General features: G+C 42.1%; 1 protein-coding gene across 1 annotated transcript in view; it reads left to right on the forward strand.

The window, feature by feature from the left end:
• Positions 1 to 7,042: 7,042 nt before the first annotated feature.
• The window catches only part of MDGA2 (MAM domain containing glycosylphosphatidylinositol anchor 2), an 841,090-nt gene continuing 821,576 nt past the window's right edge, over positions 7,043 to 26,556 (forward strand). Inside the window, exons 1-3 of the mRNA XM_065871677.1 lie at positions 7,043 to 7,067; positions 7,165 to 7,450; positions 7,497 to 7,804. Coding sequence (XP_065727749.1) covers positions 7,043 to 7,067; positions 7,165 to 7,450; positions 7,497 to 7,804 — 619 coding nt within the window. The remainder of the gene's footprint in view (positions 7,068 to 7,164; positions 7,451 to 7,496; positions 7,805 to 26,556) is intronic.

Here is a 26,556-nt window from a genome sequence, read left to right on the forward strand (position 1 = left end):
GTCCTCATGTGGTTGCACAGGGATTAGTGACCTTCTTACACTTTAAGAATTCCATGGTATAGAAAGCTTGTTTTTTGAATCTTTCCTTAACTCTTGGTTGAAAATGCCTCATAGAATGAAAATCAGAATTTCTACAAATGAGTAGAAATGTCAACACGGTATATTCAGGTAAACGGAGAATGAAGAATAGTGCCATTTGGTTTCCTAATGTGAGTCATGTGTAGGAGATCCAGACTCTCCCGGTGGCTCCAGAGGAGCATGGGAAGGTGCTTCCATGGCTAGAGGTCTGGGAGAAACCTGAGCTTGGAATGAGGTGGGAGCTGAGTCCTTATGATTCAAAGCCAATGGGGAAGATGAGAGCACTGAGTGCAGCAGGGTAAGTGGCAGACACCCAATAATCAAGTAGAGGACAGCAAAGCTGAATGAAAGAAGATACCTCTCCCTATTATCGGGACAAAACATGAAACAACCACTAGTCAGATAAGGACAAGAAGAGCAAATGAGTGAAACCCTAGAAAACGAAGTAATTACATGGGAGACAAAGTTTTAAACTGAGAAGAGATTCTGCTTCCTTGAATTTTTCCAATAGCTAGCTGATATGATTAGCTTGTTTGCAGATTGAGTTTAATTACAGAGAATGTTGATATTGTACTATATTATATTATGTTATATTATATTGTATTGTATATTAGATTATATATTTTAGTGTTGTGATGACACATTTTGAACCTACCACCTGATTGTACCTCAGATTTCCTTTCCTTTATTTCCTATTACATGCATATCTGTAAATTGCTCCAAACATAGAATCTTGGGGGAAATGTTTGTTCAACTCTCTCATAGTCCTTGATATCTTATCTGTGGCTTAATCAAATCACTTCTTTGTCAGAAACAGTGGGTTTCCTTATATTTCCACCACAAATTTTCTAATCCAACGCTGATGCCGATCTTTAATCTGGTCTACTGGTGACCTAGATGTGCAAGCATTGCTGCACACAAATCTGTTTTTGAAAGATAGTAAACCAGCATAGTGATAAGTAGAAACTTCTCTGCATTAATATTTAAACTGTTGAGTTCTCCAAGGATTCATCCAGGGACGCAGCAGTTTCAAAAATAATCTTGAAGCAGAATTGTACTCTCAAAATTTCAACTTTTCAGCTATACCTAAGTACTTAAATGCCAAACCGTTACAGATAAACTGTGGAAGGATTTCAGAGTTCAGTGTGACTGGACAGAAATGGGACAGGTGAACGTTGAATAAAAGCAAGTGAAGTAATGCTTTTAGAGAAAAACACTTATCATCCTTATAAAACGAAAGGTTCCAAGCTGTCAGCTAACCTCAGATGGAGCTCATTCCAGTTATTAGGCCCATATATTAATGCTCTCCAACAACCAACAAATATTAAGAAAAATATTGACAGTAATAATAACAATGTATTGCTTAAGTCAAGTGCTGAGCTATGTAACGTTCATGTATTACTTTATACAAAACTCTTAGTAACCTCTTGCTCTTTTCATTTTATGGGATACAGGAAATGTCAAGGTCACAATGACGTCAGAAATTCAAGCTCAAGGCAATCTGATGTTAAAGCTCAGACATTTACCTACCACGTTACACAGCCCTGCACTGAACATCTGCTCTGGAACAAATCAGCATTAGGTTTGTTCCCAAAATAGTATCAGAATTTCAATAATAGTGGAAAGGAGACATGTCAGAATAAGAATAAATCTAGGGCAGGGCTACTAAAATCACCAAAAGGTGATATGAGGGTATATGAGGGTAGACTTTTAAAAATAATTATGGGTTCAACATACAAACTGTATAGAAAACATGAATGGTTCACAAAATCCCAGAAGTCTGGAACTAGAAACTAGCATGTCTGTCTTGAAAGGAGGGCCTATGAGAGGGAATGCTCTTTACCAAATGAGTAAAATCTCTCAGAAATTTGCTATTTTTAGCTGATGATAGAGTATCAAGAATATCAAGGCCCTTCGCTCATATTTTCTGCCTCTACTTTCCTCTGTTTGTCAGATACTCTTCATTGGCAGCCACAATATATGAGACCTTAGCCCCATCATCTGGTAACAAATTACCTTGGCATCCTCTCAAAACAGTATCCATATATTCAGCCTCTCCTGGACACCTCCTTTGTTATTTGGACCCTGTATTTGCTACTCCCAGGGATTATTCTTTGGGTACTTTGTTGCTTCCTCAAGCTATACATCTCTCCTTGACTTCTCTCAGTCCTTACAAAGGGGATTTGATGTGCTTCCTTATTTCTAATATTAGCAGTTACCATTCTCATTGCCCTTTTTGTTCTCACCAGAGCCCTGTCAAGGGACAACACTGTTTCCCAAAATGAAATCCTTGTCTCATATTTAACACCAGTGTCTGGGTTCTGCTTCTTATAGACAATTGCTCCCACACTACCTCCTGGAAATTACCAGCACCTGGAACCTCCAATGCTATGCTCTGTGTCTCTGATAGGAAATCATATCTGTCATCTGAAACAGCCAATTCTATGTGATGCTGCTTAGACTTCCAAGCTTGCATGTTGGAAGCTATTACTAAGTGGGAGGAAATAAAACCAGGAATTTGGTTAGAGAAAATTTACCAGGATAGAAGACTCTGTGCCCTACAGAAGTGGTTCCAATATAGGTTAGTCAAACTTTATTGTAATCTAGGTTAGCTTTAAAGAGATCTGGTCAGAGGTCGAGGGGGTGATGGTTCGTGGTCTCAGGTACATGTCTGAGTCATAGAACAATGAGCTTGCCTTAACTGATTTTGAAATATCAGAAATATATTTAGTCTCAGGATTAAAGGGGTAGGCCAGGGATACAGACCTGTAGCCAACTGCGGTATGATTCAGGGTGGGTTATATTCCTAGTAAGCTGTGATATGAGCCAGGAACCCGGGACCATGAAGAACAGAGCAAGCACAAGGAAGTGTAGAACAACAGGTCAGGGTGCACAATTCCCCAGAGATTACTACAAACCACTGATGATTTTTACATTCTTCTTTGCTTGTATAAACCAGAAAAGGAAGAGTATATATGGGAGTCAGTGTGATTTAAAGGGCCATAAGGGAGTAGCCGTAGTAAATAGTATAGAAGACCTGGTATTTGCTTTGGGGGAGGAGGCTAGCTCTGAAAGAAAGGATGCATTTGCCACTGATAGTCTGATTTTGCCAACTCAGCTGTATCTCCAGAGTTACTAGTTTTTCTCACTTCTGTCCCACTACCTTGGGTGGATTTTGTGCCAAGCTGTGACGCTCTCCATGACGTTGCCTCTCTCATGCTACCTAGGTTGGAACATCCTGCTTATACTGCAGGACAGAGATAGAAATTTAAAATGAAACTACAGTCAATAAAACTCTAAGGGCAAGGCACAGGGATATTAGCTCGGTGCTTTGTGACAGCCTGGAGGGGTGGGATAGGGAGAGTGGGAGGGAGGGAGACGCAAGAGGGAAGACATATGGGAACATATGTATATGTATAACTGATTCACTTTGTTATAAAGCAGAAACTAACACACCATTGTAAAGCAATTATACCCCAATAAAGCTGTTTAAAAAAAAAATTACATTTCTACACACTAAAAAAAAAAAAAAAACAAAACTCTAAGGGGTTATTAAGGTAATTAAGGCTGTCAGAGGAAAGCCCCTAAATTTTCCTGGCCTTGTCATCACAAATGATAAAGTGTGCATTGATGCTTCTGTTAGCGACAGAGTAATACTCTTGAGCGGGCCCTGGCAGTAATGCAATGGAGGATTCCTTTGAGTTCTGTACAATTTCCATATTCACCATGCAAAATCCAAGACGCTGGCAATCCTTAAAGTTACTTACCCTTCCCCCATAAGAAAGTGCACTAATTGGGTCACACAGATCATCCTGGCCCTGATTTTATTACAGCCTTTGGACCTGCCTTCTGGAGCATCTCCCCTTCTCTCTGATAAACCACCTCCCTGCCTGTCCTTAAGACTCAGCTCAGGCTCACCACCTGGAGGCCTTCAATAGTTAGTGCTAAGGTGTGGCTGGATACATCATGCCTATTCGGTCAGGGCAGCCTAAAAAATGTTGAATTTTAAGAAAACAAACAAACAACTAAAAACCTTGGTTGACTGAATTGGCCAATTGTTCGTAGAAGTAATCTATCATTTTCACTGGAAGGAAAAAACATATGAAATCCAGTGCAATTTTTATTCTTACTGTCATATAACCTAATTAATGGTTCCATGTAAAATCTGCCACCATGGGACTTTCCTTACATAGCACTTATAGTGTCAATAGAAGTAGTGGTGCATGTGTTGACCAACACACCCTGTCCACTAGATTGTGTCTTTCTTAAAGGAAGGGATTCTGTCCTGTATATCTTTGAATGTTCAATATCCAGGGCAAGACCTGGCCCAGAGTAGATATACCTGGTGGTTTCCTCAACTGAAGTAAATTGTAAAATGACTGGGTTCTCTAAGTTCTCTACAAGCTCCAAATATTTTATTCAGGAATGCTGAGGGCTCCATGGGTGTTTGGTCCTTACCTAGGCAGAGGTGTGCGTTCCATGGAAAAGAAAGGCCCTGAACTCCTGAAGCGTAAGTCCTAATGTGGCAGGTTAAGCACAGTAATCCCTCTTAGAGATACTGACTTAGTCTGGGTTACTTTGTTAAAGTGATACACTGACTTTTTAGGATAATAAAATATTTCAGTGCAGAGTCCTGAAATCACTCAAAGAGCCTACGCTTCCATAAATAAAAGTCAAAAAAGGACAGTACAAATATACAGGTGAAGTAGTATCTCAGAATATGAGTGGCCAAAATCTGGAAGTGCCTCATGGACAAGACACATTCTGAGCTGCCATCTGAGAGAGGAGTTGCACTTTACTGCTCCTTGAAGCTGCTGTGCTGCTGTATGCAGGAATTATCTCCTTTTAAAAGACTAATTTCCTGAAACATAACACAATTCCCCTCACAGCTGACCAGTGAGTGAACTTCACTCATTCTCCTTCAGAAATAACACATTGAGTTTTGCTTCTACAGTGATACTTAATTCCATCTACTATGTGAAAGTGGCATTTCATAAAGAAGCGGTCCTCAACGCTGAGGCATCCTTTGCCCTGAGGCAACCTTCTCAACATTGGTCCTCTTACCTTGTAAACCCAGAGCGTAAGCAGTAGATCACACCCTGTAAAAATAATATGCATAATTCACTTAAGTGAGGAAAAGGACCTTGGTGGAAACAATGGGGGCTATTCATTTCCTAGTGCTCGGAGGTAACACCACCCCCTCTTGCCCCTCCTAGCCGTAGCAGAGGGAAAGGGACCTGCAGTGTGTTATACCAGTCTATTATAGGAGCAGATAAATGAATACTATGCTCCAGATTTTCTATAGCAATTACTTTTTTTAACACATGTATAAATGCACGTTTTTAGCTATTTTAACCACTTCCCTATCCATATGTTGTTTGAAGAGTGAAGAACATATTCGACAAAGTGGATTGAGCGCAGGAAGCACTAATTTTTGTGGCTACAGAGACAAATCAGAAACCGCTACTTATATTACCAGTTTTCTCCTATAAATCTTCGGAGGACTATTTCTACACTAGTTCCAATGTAAATTATAGATGCTTTGCATTTTCTAATCCTTTTGTAACTATGAATTTCTTAAGCTCCTCGAGAGCCTCTGTCACAAAAGAGAAAAGATTTTCAAAGCGGTTAACTTTAGTAGGAGACATTGCATATTAAATATACTAAGCTCTGAACTCTTAGTGTTTTGCCCCTAGAGCCTTCACTGCTGTGATGACCATATTTCCATTTAAAAGGACAGAAATGGGGAAGAAACGATGCTGTTTCCAAGTGCTGTGGCCGGTTCTGCCCTCTAGTCAAGCGGAACGGATCCTGGGAGACCCTGGGCGGCGGGGAGGGGATGGTGTGTCCTGTAATTACCCGGGATCTAAGGTGGTAGCTGGCCCTTCCGCGTGCAAACGCCAACAGCGGCATCGGAAACGATAACCGGTGTCCGAGGACGCGCAGCTCCGGGAGGTTGGGGGGACGGGGGGCTCGCGGGGAAGGCTGAAGGCTGGAGGCCGGATGCCGTCGGCCTCGCGGAGCCTCTCTGCACTGTCCATACTGATGGGTTCCACGTCTGACACAGGAAGGCAGAGTGAGGAGGAGGCGCGGAGGCAGGCGACTGAGCCGCGCACCCGGCTTTGACGTCGCCCAGCTGCGGCTAGAAGCTCGCGCTCTCAGCACGTAGCGCACAACGTGACCACACACAGCCTTCCTCTCCGGCAGCCCGGCAGCTCGGCAGCCCCGCAGCCCCACTCTCGGCTTCGCCCTCCTCCTCCTTTCCGCCTCCGCTGCGCGCACCCCCGCGCACACCCAGGGATTCCGGCCGGCGTCTAGCCCTCGGCGCTTCGCCGCCCGGCCCGGGCACCTCCGCCGCAGCTGGAGCCCGAACGGCGGCCACGCAGCCGGTGTCCTTCTCAGGCGGCCGCTCCCGCGTTCATCTCCGGATGCCAGCACTACGTTAGCCCAGGCGGGGAACCCCTTCTGCGGCGCCCTCCTCTAAACTCCCGCCTGTCCCGGCCGCCCCCACCCCTCCACCTGGCGGGGGCAGCGCGGAAGCGAAGAAGACGCGCGCGGTGCCGGTGGGCACGCGTAGACGTGTGTGCGATCCTCTCTCTGCATGGCATTCTCCGTCTCCTGCAAGTGACGGTGCCTGGACTCCGCTTTCGGCTCCCGGAATTGGTGCGGCCGGTCTGAGCCCCCTCTTCGCTGGCGTGGCGCTAAAGGCTATTTTGGAGAACGGTGGAGGTGGCCGCGGCGGCGGCGGCGGCGGCGGCGGCGGCGGCTGAGGCTGGTGCCCGAGAAAGCTCCAGACTCACACTCTGCGCCCTGTCCGTCCCTCTCCTCCTTCTTACCCCTCCTCCCTTCCCTTCCTCCCCACCCCCGTCCCCCTCGCCCCACTCCTCCTCTTCCTCCTCCTCCTCTTCCTCCTCTCCCCGCTCGGCGATGCGAGCCTGTATCGTGTAACAGGATTGGCGTTGCAATGGCAACTGATGGAATGGGGGAAGGCAAGACAGCAGGGCTGGGGGCTCCGGACTGCGAGCGGGCGGGCCGCTGCCGCCGCTTGACGCTCCTCCGGGGACCTTCGCGAGTTACTTTGTAAAGGCGAACCCAAGCGAGGAAGCCCCTGCTCGGTGCCCCGAGTCAGAGGCCACTTCCTGCTCCCTGGCTGCCCGCGTCAGGCTCGCACCGCTCGGCACACCCGGCCCCTCGCCAGCACCCGCCGCCGGCCCAGCGCGCCGCCGCCGCCGCCGCCGCCGCCGCCGCCGCAGCAGCAGCTGCGAAGACTCCAGTCCGCTCTGCTGAAGAACACTTCGCCTCACGGCTTCGCTTCCCATCACGCCCCCTGCTCCTCCCCGGCGTCTGCGATTTTCCCAGGCGCCCAGTGTGAGTGAGGCGTGCGTGTGAGTCTCTGTCAGGGTATTGTGTTGTGGGAGAGAGAGAGAGAGAGTGTGTGTGTGTGTGTATGAGTGTGGGGTGTGCGGGCTCCTGCGCTCCGCTCACGGCCGCCGCCGGGGAAAGACAGACGGACTGCGCTTCCCCCTTCCGCGAGCGGTTCCCGGGCACCTCGGCTCGGCTGGGGAGCGAGCGGAGCGCGCCCGGCTGGCCGCCGGCCTCCAGAAGGTCCCGCTGCGTCCGCCCTGGGCTGGATATGTTCATGTTCACGTGAAGATGGATTTAGTGTACGGTCTCGTGTGGCTGCTGACAGTCCTCCTGGAGGGGATCTCTGGCCAAGGAGTGTACGGTGAGTGGAATCGCGACGCTATTGTGACCTTGCGATTCTTAGGGAAGATAGGCTGGTGAGCGAAAATGCACGACTCGCGCCGTTCCGGGGCCCCTCCCGGCGTGGCTTTTGATTTCCACTTCATCACGTTATTGGGAGCGATAAGGAGGCGGCGAGCGCGCTGCGAATCGGGCTGCGAGCCGCTCTCCCAGCGCCTCGGCTCGGGCTCGGAGTTGGGTCGAGCCGGCAGCCCAGCACTCGTGCGAATAAGTGGCTTTGTACTTGATTTATCCTCTCTGGGGACCCGAGCTCTAGCAGTCTTTGATTTAATAATGATTTGGCTCCTTGCATGCCTTGGTGTCGGTGCCGCGGTTTCCTCCAAAGGGAAGCTTCGAATGTGACCCCAGTGAGCTCCGCATTCTTCTCCGCCCCGTGTCTCAGCCTTCTCTTTTCCTTTTCCTTTTTTTTGGGGGGGGGAGGGTCGTGGGGAGAGTTGAATGCCTGCTTGACTTGACTTTCCAGCTCAGGAAGTGGGTTGACAGTCGAGTTGCGTTCTGCACCAACCGTTGCCATAAGCACTGACTTGGGGAGGGGAAAATAGCAGGCAAGATTCTCGGTGCCAGACACAATTAAGGGACATGTTTATGTGAATGGATGAGCAAATGCATGAATGAACGGACGGCCAAGTCTGCGCGTCTCGGCTCCGGGGCAGGACACTAGCTCACTGCAACAGGAACATAATCTCAGTTCTCCGGAAAACGCAGGGCTGGGAGGGTTAGGACGGAGAGAAGGGTGAACGTGTTAATTCGGATGTTTTTAAGTCCTCAAGAGCCAATCCAGGTTCCTTCGCCTGTCAGCAGTTGGCACCCTTGGTTTTCGGGACTGAAAGATACACACACACACACACACACACACACACACACACCCTCTGGCTCAAATGTGAGTCTTCTCCTGGGTTAAGCAGGCGGTGCTACAAAGGAAAAATAACTTTTGTACTCTCGAGGTATGGTAGGAAGGTTAAGAGAACAGCCCTTGAGGGGACAGCAGGCCGAGACTCACCCACAGCTCCCAGGCTAGGGCCGACATCCAGAGAAACTGTGTGCTGGAAATTTGGCAGCCCGCCTTTGGTCTCCCTCGGGGTTGGGACCCCAGCGCTGCAGTGCTAGGCACCGGCTGCCCCGGGCAAAGGACATGAGTGTTCGTGGAAGCGCAGACCCTAGAAGTGACTTGGGAGTGGGCACGGATGCAGGGGGACCTTGAGTCCTCAAACTCTCTGGGAATGTGGAGTGCGCAGTGGGCAGGTGTTTGGGAACCGAGGCGGGAGGTCCGCCTTTACTCTCTCCGCGGTGTCTTGTGCAGGGCTGAGCGGTGCAGGGGAGTGGTGGGGAGAGGGTCAGGAGCGGCGAGCACTGGGCTCTGCTTCGCCTCATCGGCCACTCCCCTTGCCTGTCTTCCTACTTCCCTCCTTGGCTCTGGCCAAGAGATCTTCACTTTCTCCCACCTCTAAACATCTTAATTTCCCCTCTCTCCTCACTCCCTCTTTCCCAAATGAAAGAGAGCTTTCTTGGTGATGGTGCCGCTACTGCTGGTGTGTGTAGGAGAGATGCTGAGGTCTTGAACCTCTTGGCTTAAACCGCTTGGCTGATGGCAGGAGGTGAGGCCTTGAGCAGAGCAGGAATTCATTTAGTGCTCTTTTGACTTCTGCTGGACTCTGGTGTCCCGCAGCTGAGAGTGGCTGGGATTCTAGGGATGGAGGAATGCTGCAGATAAGATGGAACCTTCTCGTGTGAGTCTGAACTCTGCTTGTCCAAGTCTTTATTTCTCTCCCATTGGTTCAGATTAGCTCAAATAAAAAGAGTTTTTGTTTTGTTTTTTAAATGTGTGTGTGTAGGAGATAATGAGAAGTGAGAAAAATCGGGGTGGGGGGTAGGGGATGTTCTGGAACTGTCTGGATTAGAAAGGGTTCCATCATTTTTCTGTCACTGTTTGTCATTCAGATTCTTTGTCCTGGCAAGTCTCATGCTGGGCGGTGGGAAAGTGTAAGATTTAGGAGTGGAGACAAGTAGAGAACAATTGCGTCAAAACAGTCCTGGGCCTTGCCGCTTAACAATAAGGGGGAAGGCATTTCTGCTACTGAGCTGACCGTTGTGAAGGTGGTGGTCTTTTTTTTTTCTTTTACTATTGATGTGGTTATTAGTCACTTAGCTAGGAGTAGAATTGGCTTTGTTTGAAAATTAGTCAGCATCTCTAGTCGTTATAAATGTCATAGCTATCAGGTGAGTGAATTTATATATTATATAAATAATTATATTTATATATTACTTTTCAAATATGTCTTACAAATCACAGAAGTTAGATTCTCAAAGTGGGAATCCGCACCCTTCAGTATGAGCATCACCTGGGAACTTGTTAGGAATGCAAATTCTCTGACCCCTCCCAGGATTTCTAAATCAGAAATTCAGAGTCTGGGATCCACATTCTGTGTTTTTCACCTCAGGTGATGATTAGGATGCATGCTAAAGTCTGAGAACCACTGATAAAACTTCCCATTTCATTGCTTTGACTTTGTAAACCATGACCTTTCTTAATCTGAAGTAGTTTTATTGTGTGTGTGTGTGTGTGGAAGCATTTATGGGGAGAAGATTTTATTTTTATTTAGCTATAAAATATTGATTAACTGTAAGAAGGACGTAGACATAAGAGTTAGTGTAAGATTATAGAGTGTGTTTTGAACACTTTACATGAGGAGTCTGGAAGATGATTAATTTAAAAAAAGCAGTGCAATTATAAACAGAGACTTCAAAGACCTAGATAGGAACTTTGCTAGCATAAGTCTATATCCCTGTCACCCTTTATTTGCCTGTGTTTGCCAGATGTAAAACCATTCGTGCTACACACAAAGTATTATTTCTTAATATTGTTTTCTAGTAGCTAAGTTCAAGAGAAAATAACATTGTTTTATCGGTAATTCAGGCAAAATCACTTCACTGTAGCCTAAAACTAATTACATGATTTAGAAATATATCATTGTAACCTTTCTTCCTTGATATAGCTAGTCAGCCCTTCATTCTTCTACTGCTAGCCTGGAAAATTCTGAGCATGAAATTCAGATGTTTTTAAGTAATCGAGACTATTTGTTTTAATATATAGATTATATTGTCTTGAGTTACTGTAGTCTTCTTCCTATTGTGTTTGGTACCGTGTATCAGCTTGGTACCGTGTGCACTACTTAAGTATAAAAGTTTCTGCTATAGACCTAGGGACTTACTGTCATTTATCGGGGAATACTACTTAGCAGACTTACTGCACAGTAGCTGAGATTTGTGTATATGTGGCATTTGGGTAAGGGAGATTATCTTTTGATTTATATCTGCCTGTCTCCGCTCCACCAATGATTCTGATGTCATTAAAAAACACTTTTTAAAAATGGCATTTTTCCCTGTAGATATCTATATTTCTGTAGTTTTTATTTTTTAATTTTTTTAATAATTTTTTTTTTGGCCATGCCATGAGGCTTGTGGGATCTTAGTTCCCCAACCAGGGATTGAACCCGGGGCCATGTCAGTGAAAGCGTGGAGTCCTAACCACTGGACCACCAAGGAATTCCCTGTGTAGTTTTTAAAATCAATTTTCTTAAGTTTTTATATTCTCCCATTTTGAATTAAAAAAAATTTTTGGTATTCAAGCTTTTTCCTCAAAATAATCTTGGAAGTTTAAAGTTTTATTTTAATTTTCTTTTTACTATATTATACGTCACTGAAAACCAAGAAGTCATTAAAGAACAGCGAACTGGTATCCATTTTTGGCATTGTTAATTTTGTTGCACTAAACCCATTGCATTACGTTTAGGATAACTGATTAAACATAGCATCAAGGGTCACAATGTAAACCCCAGCTAGGTGTATATGACTGCAATACTTAGAGCTGAGTGATCCAAAGTATTTTCCTAGTTTTGAAAGTTTTCTTTGTAAGTTATTCTGTGGATGTTTAACTGTGTTTTTTAGAGAACCTGTTGATAATTACGTAATTTTGAGAATCATATCTCCTGTAAACTTCACAGTTGTCTTGCTTAAAAAGGAAAAAACTGCTCCATTGACACACACTGTATTTTTACTTCTGACCTATTATACCCTTAATTTCCAAGGAGGCTAATAAAAGATTATAACTGCATTAGCACAGGACAAATCCCCACTGCAATTGAAAAACAAAATAAAAGTCTATGTCTAAATAGATTGTAATGGGAGCCAAATCTACCAATGACTTGGTGTCCTAAAATAATTAATGTACTGCCCATAAATAGCTTGCAGGATGTGCTAGAAGCAATAAATAGAATAAGTTTATCAACACATCTGTATGACAAATTAGCAAGCTGTATTCTCTCAATTCAGGTAATATCAATTAGTCTCATAAATTTTAAGAATGACACCCCAGGCAGTAGATGACAGAAAAGACTTGGTGGAACCAGGGGATAAGGTAGACAGGAAGGATCTGGAAGATCTTTCAGACTGTCAGTGGGTTGAATCTAAATGTACAGATTGACCCAAAGGGATAAGAGTGCTCTGGGAGGTCAGTTGACCATTACATCCAGTCCCAGGATGTTTCCATCCTCACAGCAAAATTATCCCAAGGTGCATTGAATTGTGATTTTTGTCCTGTTTGAGTCTGGAGAAACACTGTGATCAGATTCTGCTTTTGACTGAACACATATTTAGGGTGTCAGCCTGTGGGAGATGACTTTAATGAGTGTTGCTAAAAAAAGGTAAATCTGAAGCTCTGTCATATGCAATTAACTTTAACCTTCTCTCTTCCCACTCCTTACCCCACTGTCCCTATGTGCACACAAGAACAAGCACACACGCGCACGTACCCTGGATCATCACCACTTTGGTCACCATCACAGGAAAAGTGGGCTGTCCTTTGTATCTTGAGATTATTTTTGCACATTCAAGGTTGTCCTTACTGGCTGTGTTACTGAGAATTTGCATGACAAATGAGCAGATTATTTTATACAGTGTTACTTGCTCATGTCCTGTTTGTCCCTGGGAAGTCCCTAAGTGGGCTATTAAGTACTTTAGATTGAGCAGGTTGAACATTAAGCCTAAGGAATCATTTTCTAGAGAACAAATCAGTGAGGGTGAATAGATGTCATAAAAGAAATTCAAGAAAGGCATTTTTCACGATCTTCATTATCTTGGCTTAATTTTATTGTCTCTGATACCAGCTCTTCTTACTGATATTGTAAAATTATTTTAGTGTTTGTTTTGTAAGGCAAACCACCTTAAACCTATTTTGAGAAACAGGTTTTCCGGAAAAAATGTGCTCTGTATTCTTTTAAAATGTACTGTTGTAATGTGATTGGGGTAGGGCTCATGGGATGCAACTAATAGCATGAGCCTGTGGGTTCAGTTTGTCTTAACACAGTGTTAGGAACCGTGATCTTGGGTTGCTTTCCACCTATTGAGATAATTCATCACTCATGTTCTCTGGCCTGGTCCTCATGCTTTGGGAAGAGTCTTGGAAGAGTTGGGCCCAAGACTCGAAACCCACAAAGTCAAAGGCAAAGAGTCAGTTATACCCGCCTAGTCCTGGAACTGAGCTCTTGGCAGCTGCAGTGAACTAAAGGAATGTGCTATCAGCTCCCAGTTGAACTGGGGGAAGATCTTACTTTCCCTTTTGGCTATTTTGGAAGGACAAGCAAAGTATTATATTGAATTCATTTCAAGTATGAACAGGGTGAACGTTTTTAGCTTCACTGTAATTGCCATTAACTGAATAGTCCCTCAAAATGAAATTTCATTTCTTTGCTTCAGTGACTGTCAATGTAAAAATATTACTTAGAGCAGAATGAATAAATGATTTCATTTATAGGCCACTGTATCCTATTTTTATTTTCAAATCCAATTAATAAACTTTTGGCCCTGTAAAATCATAAAGTCAGAAGAGACTTTACGATGGCATTAAATCATCTCACTAATTTATGACACAATGGCTTTATATTATGCTACTCTGATGGTGGTCCTATCCTATTCGTGAGATTTCTTTCACAACTCTTTTTTCCACAATCCAGACTTATTCACTGGATGGATATTTTTTTGTCACCTTGCTAAAATCCCTCATCTCCATTATTGAATCATGCACTTAGTTATTTCCCATTTTATACCAGTACAATTCCATTTTTTTCTTAACTTATATGACCTTGAACTGATCCCAATTAAGCTCTCTTATATTGGTTTCTTACTACTTTTCCAAGATACTAATGCCAAGATACTATTTCCAAGATACTATTTCTGTCTTGTGTTTTAAAACACTTATTTCCTTTCCTGTTGATATAATTGATTGAATTCAGTAAGAAAGATGATTTCCATTTCATAATCTAAATCATACTTTCCCCAGGAGTTCACAGTCATAGAAAAGGATTTCAAATGTTAGGAACATTGTTTTTGGCTATTACACATTTACTATAAATTTACCAATTAAAGGCATATTATGGTAGGAGCAAAGGTATTAGGAATTATGACGTAACTTTTCTTTCTGTCTTTTAGTATGCTACCTCTATAACTTTACATAAAAATAGGAGACATCAGTTTCTTGCTATTCCCCATCAAAACTATACCAAGGACTATTGTGTGGTTGGCAGGTGGGGTCAAATATGTGACATGTTACCATATCCCCAAGCAGCATATTTCTTGTCCTGTTTTGTTGGAATAAGAATGGGAGGGATAAAAATAATGGAGTGATTCTGTAGAAAGGGAAACATATATGTCTGAAAGAGGAAGGGTTGGTTCATAGCTAGACCTCCCACAGTCTTAAAGGACAGCACAAGGGGCAGTGAAATCTCAATGAGGTGAGTAGGAAATCAAATGCTGGCCTGGAAAGGCCATTCGAAGAATATATCTGTCCTTTAAGTAATAGCAAAACAGCAAACTATTTTATTTCTGAAATAAATAGAACTTTGTTCATGTGTGTCAAACGGAGGAAGAAAAAACAATGTCTGCCATTTGACTGAATGACAACTTCAGGGAGATTTTTCTGTTCTCCTGAAAGGGAAAGATAGAAAGACGAGGAATTCTTAAACAGAGCCTATGGTCCCAGTGGACCAGATTATCCTACCTGCCAATTGATTGTACTTAAGGAGAGATAGGCACAGGTTAAACATTGAGGCATTCTCTCTGTTATTTCTGAGTGGAGCTATGAATTTGGTCCAGGCCTTGCCTTGGGTCCACTTCCTACTGAAGAGGGGGAGGCTCCCACGAGTCTCCTGAGAAGGATATAAAACTCTGAGGAAGATATGCAACTTTTCAGAAATTTTCAGTAGGAATTGTACACAAATTCTGGTCAGATGGTGGGTAAGTTCTGGTAACTTCAGTCAGCAAATTAAGGTATAACTACTATGGATTAAACATGTAACTAAGTAGTAAGAGCTGTGAACTCAAAAAGAGTTTACTAGTTAATTAAGAAGATAAAGCCAAATGGAAAAACAAACAAAATAAGGCTATGAGAAATATACAAATATTTGTGCAAGACGAGAGAGCATTGATAGCTGCCATGGTTGGAGGAAACTTGAAAAAGCTGGTACGTCATGGTTTGAGACTTGAAAGTAGTTTGATGTAATATAGATAAAGAGGGAGGATAGGCCAGTGCTAAAGCACAGATCCCAGCTGCAGGAATAATAGGACAGAAAGGAAAATAACCCTGCAGTACGTGTCTAGTATTAAACCTAAGCAATTTCTCCAAAGTTTGTCCCAACTAGAAAGATGTATCCATCATTAACCTATGGTAACTCCCTCTCCCCCAAAGTCTGTAAGTCTGTGAAATAAATTTGACTGTGTGATACTCTGGAACTTGCTCAGCTATTTATGTCTACCAAGTTCCTAGGTTTGTGTGTGTGCAATGTGGAGCCACCTGACCTTCTCATCAGGAGTTAAGACAGTTGTCTCTAAAGTTCCTGTAGGATACTGAGCCCTCCCCAATTCTACGCAAACTTGGGAAGCTTTGAACTTACATAGCAGCGCCTTTTGGAGTTAAGGTCAAAGACTTTTCAAAGGCTATTTAAGAGTGCCTGCTACTTAGAAGCAGTGGACTGTGGGTCTACAATCATGTTGTTCTTTACAAATGTACAGCCACTGAGATGAATGCGTTACCTTTATGAAAAGAGGTATGTGGTTTCATTATTTATTTATTTTTATTCTTGTGCAAGGCAGCAAAAAAAAAATCTTAATCTCTTTATCCCTCAGTTTCCATACGTAATAAACTCTTAGGAAAGTGGGCTGTGATACAGAGAAAATGTAAATAACAGCAAGAATAAAAAAGTCTGGTTGCATTTTTATATCTGGAGTAGAGGGAGACTGCATAGCAAGTGTCCTTTATCTTCTTAAAAAAGTATACTCAGGTGGTCCAACAATTGGACCTCCTAGTAGGAGTGCCATTTGGTTCTCAGAACAGAGTTAAGGGGCTTGGAAGTAACAGGGAGAAAGTAATTTTTTTCTGGAAAAAATAATTCCCATTTGTCAGTCTATCAGAAAATAACTCAAGTGGTATATTTTTAAACAGTATATGTAATATTAATATGTGCATGAAAATGCCATTTGATATTGCATCTTGTATGCGCATGTGGTTGATATTGCTCTTCAGGCTAGTCTCCTCTCAATCCATATAACCCTGGAGTTTTTCCTTTTGCTCCTTAATGGTGGGGGTGGGGAGCTGGTATCCCCACTCATTTAAGAGCTCTAGAGACAATTAGTGTCACCTAAACCTTATGACCATGAGTATATTTATATATGTGTGTGTTCAAATATAGGTATAAATCTTGCTTTTGTATCAAGGAGCGAGAATAGTCTCAATGTCCTGCCATTTCGAGACTAATCTAAAAATGATACAAATAGGGATATATTTGTAAGAGACTACAAGTCATTGATAATTTAAAAATAAAACCAGAGAAAATGAGAATAAATCATTAAGTGGGGCTATCACAGGTTTATTGTGTATTTGGTCCCAAAGTGACCAAAATGACTGTTTCCCACCTAGTTGCCTAATTATTTTAAAAAATCTATAGAATTAACTGAAAAGGCTGGGACCTTATTCACCATTACACTGTAACAGCTACATACATAAGAAAGCATTTTTATATATAATGGATTTCAATTATCCTTGGTAAACACTTATTTTCTATTTTTTGAGGGTGAAAGGTAATTCACCTCAATAATACCCATTCATATAACTAACTACATGGAAGAAATTCATTAGGCTAGTTTTCTGAGTGTCAGAATATTAGCTAGTTATTGTTTGGGAATATTGGTCAGGTACTTCTGTAACCAAACCAAAAGGTCATCTTTACTTGAGACTTTAAACAGGCAACAAAATTATTAGTTGAGAATAATTTTCCCCACTACGAGGGATGAAAAATATTGGCTTTGCTAAGCATGTCACCTTAAGCATATACACACAGTAGACTCTGTGACATGCACAGATTTAACTGACGTGTAGTTTTTGAGTTGTCAGTCTTATCCTGGTAGTATTTCAGAATTAGTGAAGTTATTATCAAGAAGTTGTATAGTTATTGTTTTTATCCTGGTTCTGAACTTTTTCATTCTTTTTCATGGCTTATTCTACACCCTTATTGTGATTCTCCCCTCATTCTTTTATTTACTTACGTTTTTCATTTGGTTCATTTTTCAAACTGGACTATATTACCTGTACCCTTTCTTTGTACAGAGCTGCTGTATTAATATTAAAGTTTTCAGTCTAAGTTCACAATTAATCAAACCTCAATCTTGGGCTAATTTTGTTCTTAATTTGTCATGTGTAGCTTCGTCTAAGTGTAATTGCCTAAGGAGGTGCAGCTCTCTTCTACTCTGACCCTGTAATACTGCTAAGATTGGGGTTTAGAAACTTTCCGCTCTTTACCTAAGACAAGAATAGTTCTCAGTGGGCCACAGCCTTTTTACTCAGAGGCTACTTATCCTCTGATGATTTTCTGTATCTCACTAACAAACATTCCTCTAGTTGCAGCAGCTGGGGTTAAAAGTGGCCTTCTTCCTGCTTCCTGTGATTTTATAATTTACTGTTGAACTCTATTATCATTATATGATTTTAGTTGATATTTCAAAAAGCATTTACGTTTTAACTTTTCTGTCATCATTGAAAACTCACTCGTTAATGCCTTAATTCTCTAAGCTTACTGATGCAAAGAAGTACTTTGAAACCTTTTAAGTTTAATCACCTCTCCAGTTTCAGAGAAGGTGTAAAGAAGATATCTATCTTTCTACACATAAACTACACATATATATTTGTATATATAGTATATATTCTAAAATATATATTCATATATATTAACTGTCTGAGTGTGTGGGTATGTGGGTGTATCTGTGTATTCATGGAGTGGGTCTCATGGCTGAACTTTAGACGAGGAATTGGATGGCTTTCTTGCTTCCCTTGCAAAGCTGACTCTGATTCAGTGTTGACAGCAGGGCATGCAATCTCTCATCTAACATTCATTTTGTTTTTAGATATCTTTTGTGATAATTCATGTTTGTATTGTTCACCAATTTCCAACATTACCTTCAGAAACTCACATTACTTTTTTCCTTCTATATCTTTGCAATTGACAGAAATGTTTCTTAGCTGCATAAGTGCAATACATGTGAAGTTTATTTTACCTGAACTATAGTGATGTATACACTTGAAGCCTAGTGTCACTTGCATACTCAAAAGACCATCCCTCCTGCTCTATTAGCCAGGTCTTTATACTGGTCTTTTCTCTTTTTTAAGTGGGAATTTAGAGCGTAAGGCATATCTGTCTTCAAGTATGGATTCTAAAATATATCTGTAAACCAAATTCAATTAACTTGGGTTATCTGCTCTCTTTTTCCATCTGTCATTGAAAAATAAACATAGGATATCGTAGTTTTTTCATAGAATAATTGCCGTTTTTCAAGTGCCTCCTATATGTCACACCTTCTACTAGGAGTTTTTTATACGTTATGTCATACTCTAATCTTTGAATGAAGTAGATGAGAAATCTGAAATTTGTATTTAAATAACTACTATATAGTTACCGGTGGCTGAATTTGAAATCACATATGAAGTGTATATGAAAATAAATATTTGTATATATTCTTATATGTATTATTAAATTATATTCATATATGTGTGTTTATACCCAGTATGATGAAGCCATGCAAGTTACCTGGATCATCTTGTGCCATGTATGTGACGTCTCAGTCTATATTTGAAATGCAGATTAGGTGATAAATTCTAGCTTTTTGCCTGAGAAATAGAAATAGGTAGCTAATGTCAGCACTTTGTATCATAATTTTCTTACTTGGAAAAAGAAGATATGCTTTATAATTTTCGTTGTTTTTTTTTTTTCTTTTTAGAAGCAAAATGCCCATACTGAGGACTCTCTCTGATATAATTTTATTTTTGGACTAGTAGGATATTTTAAGCATATTCATAATTAGTGACCTGTAAAAATGAAGACATGGCTCTACTAGATATTCTGCAGAAGCAGTTATATTCCTCCATGTAAAATAGGAAGCATGTGCTCATAAAAAAAATAAACTGTCAACTGTACTACTTTATTTTCCCCCAGGCTGATTAACAATCACTGGTCTTGGTAAGATTGATAGTTAAGTGTGATAGGTGGCCTGATATTTGCCTTGAGTTCCCTCTGGGTATTGCTTGGGCACTTTTTGCAGAGTTAATTTAGGAGACTGTATCAGCGTATCAGTGGGTTTCTATTCTTGAAAATCTTGTTGTGCTCAAGAGGAGAGTTGATTGCAAGCTCTGCCCCTTCTCTTAGCTGCCAGGGAGTTCCTCAAACCTCAAAGCTTACAAACTAGTGCAGTTTAGTGATTTGTTTTAGGCTTTTAGCTACAGCATTTGCGGCTATAAAAGTAAGGTTTTTCCTATGCTTTTTGAATGTAGTTATTGTGTGATATAGTATAACCCTGTACCATTCTGGCTATTGTGTGATTGATACAGAAACGGCTTCGATAGGAAACCATTTCAAGCGAGAACAGGAAAGGTATTATATTCAGCTGTAATGCCATGCATTTCTAAACAGCTGATGTTTTCTTTAACTGATAACCACCCCCCAAATTTTCAGAGGCAGTTGAGCCTTTAGAACTTTAACTCTTAATTCAGTCTGGCTACAAGAGCAGTGCCCTGAAATTCACTATACATTCACAATGTGGAATTCATTAATTCTTAGTATAACTGGGTGCTGTGATTGTTGTGTTTTAAAGTCAGACCTCTTTAAGAATATGGAGAAACATCGATTTTGTGAATTTTTCTCTAAAGAGTGCTTCTTCATATTCAAGCCAGATAGTTGAAACTAGTGGTCTATGACTTTCTGCACACTGAAAATTGTGATAATGTTGTTAAATGGAGTGGGCCATCATGTATTTTGCAATCTAAGAATCTCAAATTAAATTGCAAGCCTTTGTAAAGGAATAGAGTAAGAGATGAGTCAAATCAAAGTTCAAAAGAGTTTAATCATAGATTGTATGCTTTTCCTACCTCACATATTTAATGATATAGCTGGGAGTACTTACAAAAAATAGTGCACCCTGTTTTTATGTCTTTCTTTACTCCTAATTTTTGTATTTTATGATACTTTGGATGCAATGATGTATTTTGGATGAAGGTGGATAGTGTCTTAATGATTAGGTATAAAATTAGATACCTAAGATGCATCTGTATGTTATGGTTTATCATTTAATTGGATATTATAAATATTAACAATTAATATTAATTCAATTAAATGTCTAAAAAAAGCTGGAATAGAGATTCTTATGAACTTGAAAATGCTATTTAAATATCTTTAGTTGTGACAAAAGGTAAAGTCTAGATATTTTTAAAGATTATTTTAAAATTGTTCTAAGAAACTTTTCTGGTGGCTTAACTATTGACAGCTTCTCATTCATTGTACATAGCTGTCATCCTCCCAACAATCATTATGACATTGCAGAGGTTTTCTCATTATTAATGAAAAACTCAGCATTTCTACAAATGGGAAGTGTTTGGTAAAGCAAGTAAATGAAAAACAGTAAAGCAAACTTCCAGTATACTATTGTGTGCTGTTCTGGGGGGATTGGATTTGAAGTTGCATGTGGAGGAACAGGTGAGTTAGTCTGGTCAGAGTATTGGCCCCCAAATAGGCAGAATCAGCTGGAATCAATTTATTGCTATTACAGGAAAGTTGGGCCCAGGTCATGGGAATTAGTAGGATGGATCAAGGCAGGATGAGGTGCCTGCTTGTCAGAGACTGAGAGGCAGATTAACATGCAGGTGGTTTTGGAGGGAGTGCTCTTGGAAGAGAGGGAGGGAGCCGGAATTCAGCAGGGAGAGAAGTTGAGCTGCGATTCAGTTACAGCAGAGTCCTAAGCTGAGCAAATGGGGTACTGTGAAGTTGGGGTAGACCTTCAGAGATGTCCCAGATAAAGATCCTTTTCATCCCCTTTTCCACCAGTCACTGGGTGTGGGCTGCCCCTGGGGAGGGGGCAACATATCTCAGCTTCTCTTGGGTTGAAGACAAATCCTGGGAGAAACTCAACTGTGAGCAATCAGAAGGTAACACTCTTGGGCGTTGGGGGAATGAATGCCTTCATGCAGAAGGGGTTCTGGACAGTGCATCACATCTTCTAGACATCACCCCTGTGGTGTTCATATTGGCTTGCTTATGAAAGTTTATCCCTTCTGGGAACTGGTCCTCTGAGAGCAGGCCTCTTGACTTAGGGATACAAACAAGAAGAAAGTCTGTGGGATAAACTTCAGCCCCTGCTGCTGCTCCTGAACTCTGATACTCATCATCCCTTTTTTTTTTTTTTTTTTTTTTTTGCGGTAGGCGGGCCTCTCACTTTTGTGGCCTCTCCCGTTGCGGAGCGCAGGCTCCGGACACGCAGCCCCAGCGGCCATGGCTCACGGGCCTAGCCACTCCACGGCACGTGGGATCCTCCTGGACCAGGGCACGAACCCGTGTCCCCTGCATCAGCAGGCGGACTCTCAACCACTGCGCCACCAGGGAAGCCCCATCATCCCTTTTTTAACCACCTTTTCTAGATCTCCCTTACCCCCAGCTAGCAACTCTAATGGGCTGGTTGGTGTAAGCGACCCTGAAGGGCTTGGGATCCTGGTCTCTATGCCCTTTTCAGGCTGCTTCCACAGCTGCTGCATTTGTCAGTTTGCTTCCAGAATCAGGAGCGAGCACCAACAGATACTTAAGTGGGTCACCTGGGTGCCTGATGTCTTCTTCCCTCCTCACATTGAGTTCATAGCAGTCTTGCCTTCTCTTGACAATTAGGGTTAATTGTCCCTGCCTGAAAGGTGACTTTTTCTTGCCTGCTTGTCTTTTGCACAAGGAACCCACAGTGGCTAGATGGCAACTGTCACAGGAGTTTGAGACTCTTGCTGTTTTCCCTGGGGGATGTGTTACCCCTCTGGAAACCGGGAATCTTAGCCACACAGGGTCTATAATTATGGGGATTGGAAGCACAGATACCCCATATGGGTTACTAGGAGTGAAGGTAAAGGGACTCTTGGACCTGTGTGTTCTACTTGCTAGGGACACAGGTCCACATGATCATTCATTTAGGGTTATACTACATCCTGTGGGTGGGTACCTGATCCACTCAGGGTATTCTCCCCAAGTTGCTCTATTAGATGCTCTTCCTTCTATCATCCTATCAGATCAGCAGCTTTTGAGTGGCACATGATGTGATATAACCAGTGGATTTATGATCACATAGTCATCGCTGTACTTTCTTTTTTCTTCAGAGGATCCCTGTGTTCAGTGAAGTGTTATGAGGGATCCTATTTGGGTGGATTACATATTCTGAAAGCCCTTGGATTGAGGTGCTTGCTGAGGCCTTGTAGGCAGTAAATATAAACCCATATCCAGAATATGTGTCAATTCTAGTCAAGATGACTCTCTGCTCCTTCATGTCTGAACAGAGTCCAGTGTAGTCAGTTACCACTGAATAGCTGGCTAGTTTCCTTGAGGCATGGTATATGTCAGGGTCTCTCTTACTGGTAGGTTGGACATTTAGCATCAGTGGTAGCTGATAAGCCTCTATGAATGGGAGCCTATGCTACTCAATATATGCATAGTGTCCATACTTTTCACTGTGGCTGCTTTCTTCTTGCACCTATTGAACAACACTGAGGTGACTGCTGACAAGCTGACTGATGTCAACTGGTCAAGTCTTTGTGTCTATTTGGCTGTTTATTGCTTTACTCTAATTACTATTGTTCTGTAAAAAGCTGTCCAAACTTAGTGGTAGAGAACAGCCACTTTATCATGTTCATGGAGTCTGTGGGCCAGGAATTCATACAAGGGACAGTCAGAATGGCTTATTTTTGCCCCATAGTTTCTGGACCCTTACCTGGGAAAACTTGAAGGCAGAGGGTGACTTGACATCTAGGAACTAGAATCATCTGGAGGCATCTTTATTCTGGCTGACAGCTGAGACCTCATCTGGTTGGCAGGTAGAATGCCTGTATGGGGTGTCTCCATGTGGGCTGTTGCATCGTTTGGGCTTCATCACAGCATGGTGGCTGGATTCTAAGAGCAAGTATCCCAAGAGGATAGAAGTAGTCTCCTGGGATCTTGCTTGGGCAGCCACGTGCATCAATTCTATATACTCTTGTTTGAGGCAGAGACAAATGTCCACCCAGGTTGAAAGGAAGGGACTATAGATCCCACTAGTTGATGGGAATAGTACCAAGTTCACATTGGAGGAGGGATTTGTGTGATTAGAGAAATATTTGCAGCCTTCTTTAGAAAGTACAGTCTGCAACATGACTCTTTCATGGTGGATGCTCTCTTGGGGGCAATAACATGGTAGACAAAGATCTGTCTACTTTGTGCCCACTCCAGGCATCCAGCCAACCAACCAGCCAAGCTATTCACTGCCAATAAATAAACAAGTAAGTAGTATATATTCTTACGTCATCTACTTCTCTTTCCACACAGAGTGTATGATCCCTGAAGTTCTGTCCATGTTCTGAGGGTAGATTTCCCCTCACCACTGACTTTGAAGACACCCCCTAGTGGGGTGCAGTTCCTTTTTAGTATGTACCACATATCAAGCCAAACCAATCTCTAGACCATTATTGGACTTGGTGATTATAAGGGACTTCCCATGCAGTCACAGGTAGGAGTTGATGATAGGGAGCCAGTGCTCATTAGTCAGGGTAGATGTAGGGGTCCGGACCACCTCCTCTGCATGTAGCTCACTTGTGCATTCTCTGTCTACTTGTGCTCAGTCCCAAATATACCATTTTTATCTAATAATGGATTAGTTCTGGGCCTGCTTGACCTTGCATGACTTGGCTGACAGAATCCAGCTTATAATGGACATATTTGGCTACATGGTCTCTTGATAGCCTGTGGTCAGGCACTCTGCCTCAACAAGGCTCGGTAGTACCTTATAATCTATTTTCAAATGATTTTTAATTCTCTCTTGCAAATGACATGGGCTTTCTTAAAATCTTTAGGTGTTTATGCTGTAATTCTCTTACTGTGGCTTGCCATAAATTCTATGTGGTATTTTCTCCCACCAGAGATACTTCTAATATCGTGGAGTTTGTGGGATCATATGGCCCAAGCTTCAGGATTTCTTCAGTGAAACCTGTACCTTCTGCAAAGCCTTTGACTTCCCTATGCCCCATTCCAACCCAGCATCCTTCTGTCACACATGGTAAATGGACCAGATCAATATTCCTAGCATAGGATGTGTTCCCTCCTGAATTTAAAGAGGCCTGTTAGAGATTTTGCTTCCTTCTTATTGATGAACGACGTGAGATGCAATATTTTGTCCTTTCCTTATAAAGAGTTGTCCTCGCATTACTCAGGTCTTAGAACCCTAAAACTTTCATTGGTAAGATGTTAACTTTGCATTCTCTGAGCACATGTGTTTTTCCAAGGCTTCTAAAGTACTTGCCAATTTTTGCTTATCTGGCCCACTTAATGGGATGTGATTGATATAATAGACCAATGTAATGTTTCACATAATGTCCAGTAAGTTCATATCCTTATGGACTATTTTATGGCAAAGGATGAAAAACTTATAATCTTGGGTCAGGATGGTAGATGTATACTGCTGTTTGCCCCATGTGAGTAAGAACCGCTTCTGGTTCTTCTTGATAGAGATGGACAAGAATGCATTTGCTAGACCAGTTATCAATTACTGTTACTTAAAGTTGTATCAGTCTGCTCTATCAAAGATACCACAACTAGCCACACACCTGTGATTGATGCTTCTACTTGGTTGAATATCTGGTAGTCCACTCTCATCTTCCATCCTCCATTTGGTTGTTGTATTGAGCAGACTAGTGAATAAAATTAGGACATAATGTCTCCCTTAGGGTTTGAAGAGTGGCACTGGTATCTTCCATTCTTACCGATAAACAATATTGTTTGTGATTTGCTATCTTGGTTTAGGGTTGGGATAATAGACATTTTAGTGACTCCCCTCACCCTGGCTGCCACTCTGCTGCTTTTTATGATTAATTGTGCTAACATTGCTACTGAGGCTTAAGTGCTTCAAACTGGCCTGTATTATTTAGAGATCCTATCATTCCCACTGCTGTCAGGGAATCCAAGTCTGTAATGACATCTCCTGCTGTCAGTCCTGACCTCAGCAATGTCAAGACCCCTCTCACTGGTGCAGACATAGTCAGTTGCTGATTTCTCTGGCTTTAAATAGTATATGTACTCAAGCTTTCCCATTCTCTTAACCTTTTAGAAATATTCTTTGTTTAGTCACTCTGTGATAAGAGTATAGTGTTTGGTCTGGTTAGCCCCATTTTTTGAACAGCCCAGAGATAATGAAACCCCTTTCCCCAAATAACTAGTAGTCTTGGTAACATTTAAAAATACTCCATTGTCATGCATCGTATTTCTACGCCTGACCAATTATACATTTGGTTTCCAAGAGGATTGTTATGGACTAAATTATGTCCCCCAAATTCCTATGTTAAAGCCCTAACCTTCAATGTTACTGTACTTGGAGATTAGGGCTTTAAAAAGGTAATTAAAGACAAATGAGGTCGTAAGAGTGGGACTCCAAGAGGACTGCTGTTCTTGTAAGAAAAGGAAGAGATACCAAGAAAACACTCACACAGAGGTATGAACACAGCAAAAAGGTTGACACCTGCAAGCCAAGGAGAGAGGCCTCTGGAGAAAATAGTCCTGTCAGCACCTTGAACTTGGACCTCCAGCCTCCAGAACTGTGAGAAAATAACTTTTTGTTGTTTAAGCCACCCGATCTGTGGTTATAGCAGCTCTTTTGTTATGGCAGCCCTTGCCAACTAATTCAGGGATCAATAAATAAACTGACTACAATAGCACATATCTATCCCCCTTACTAGGAATAAAACATACTCTGTCTTTTGATCTACTTTTCCATTACATGCCATGTTTCTGTTTCCGGTATTTCTATTTCACCTAGTAAGGGATGTCCCTTGCAAGCCAGGTTTGCAAGCCTGTTTTACTAGTATTATTGCACTATTTCCTGGGGTCCTCACTAGGGTGTTAATAAATCCCTTATCACAGGAAGGTACTCCCATGTCAAAAAACTCTTCCTTATCCAGCTTTCTATTCTTTCCCATCTTAATCCAGCAGCTTCAAAATCTGTTTCCCTGCATATTCTTCCAGCTCCTGCTAGTACTTATTGGCTAAATCCACTTCCTTCAGGGCATAGTGTTCTTTCTTCCTTGGCAATTCTAATACCTCCATGGCTGGGTTATGTTTTAATTTAACCCTGGCTATT

The sequence above is a fragment of the Phocoena phocoena genome, chromosome 2 (genome assembly GCF_963924675.1).
Source record: "Phocoena phocoena chromosome 2, mPhoPho1.1, whole genome shotgun sequence".
In the NCBI taxonomy this organism is placed as follows: domain Eukaryota; kingdom Metazoa; phylum Chordata; class Mammalia; order Artiodactyla; family Phocoenidae; genus Phocoena; species Phocoena phocoena.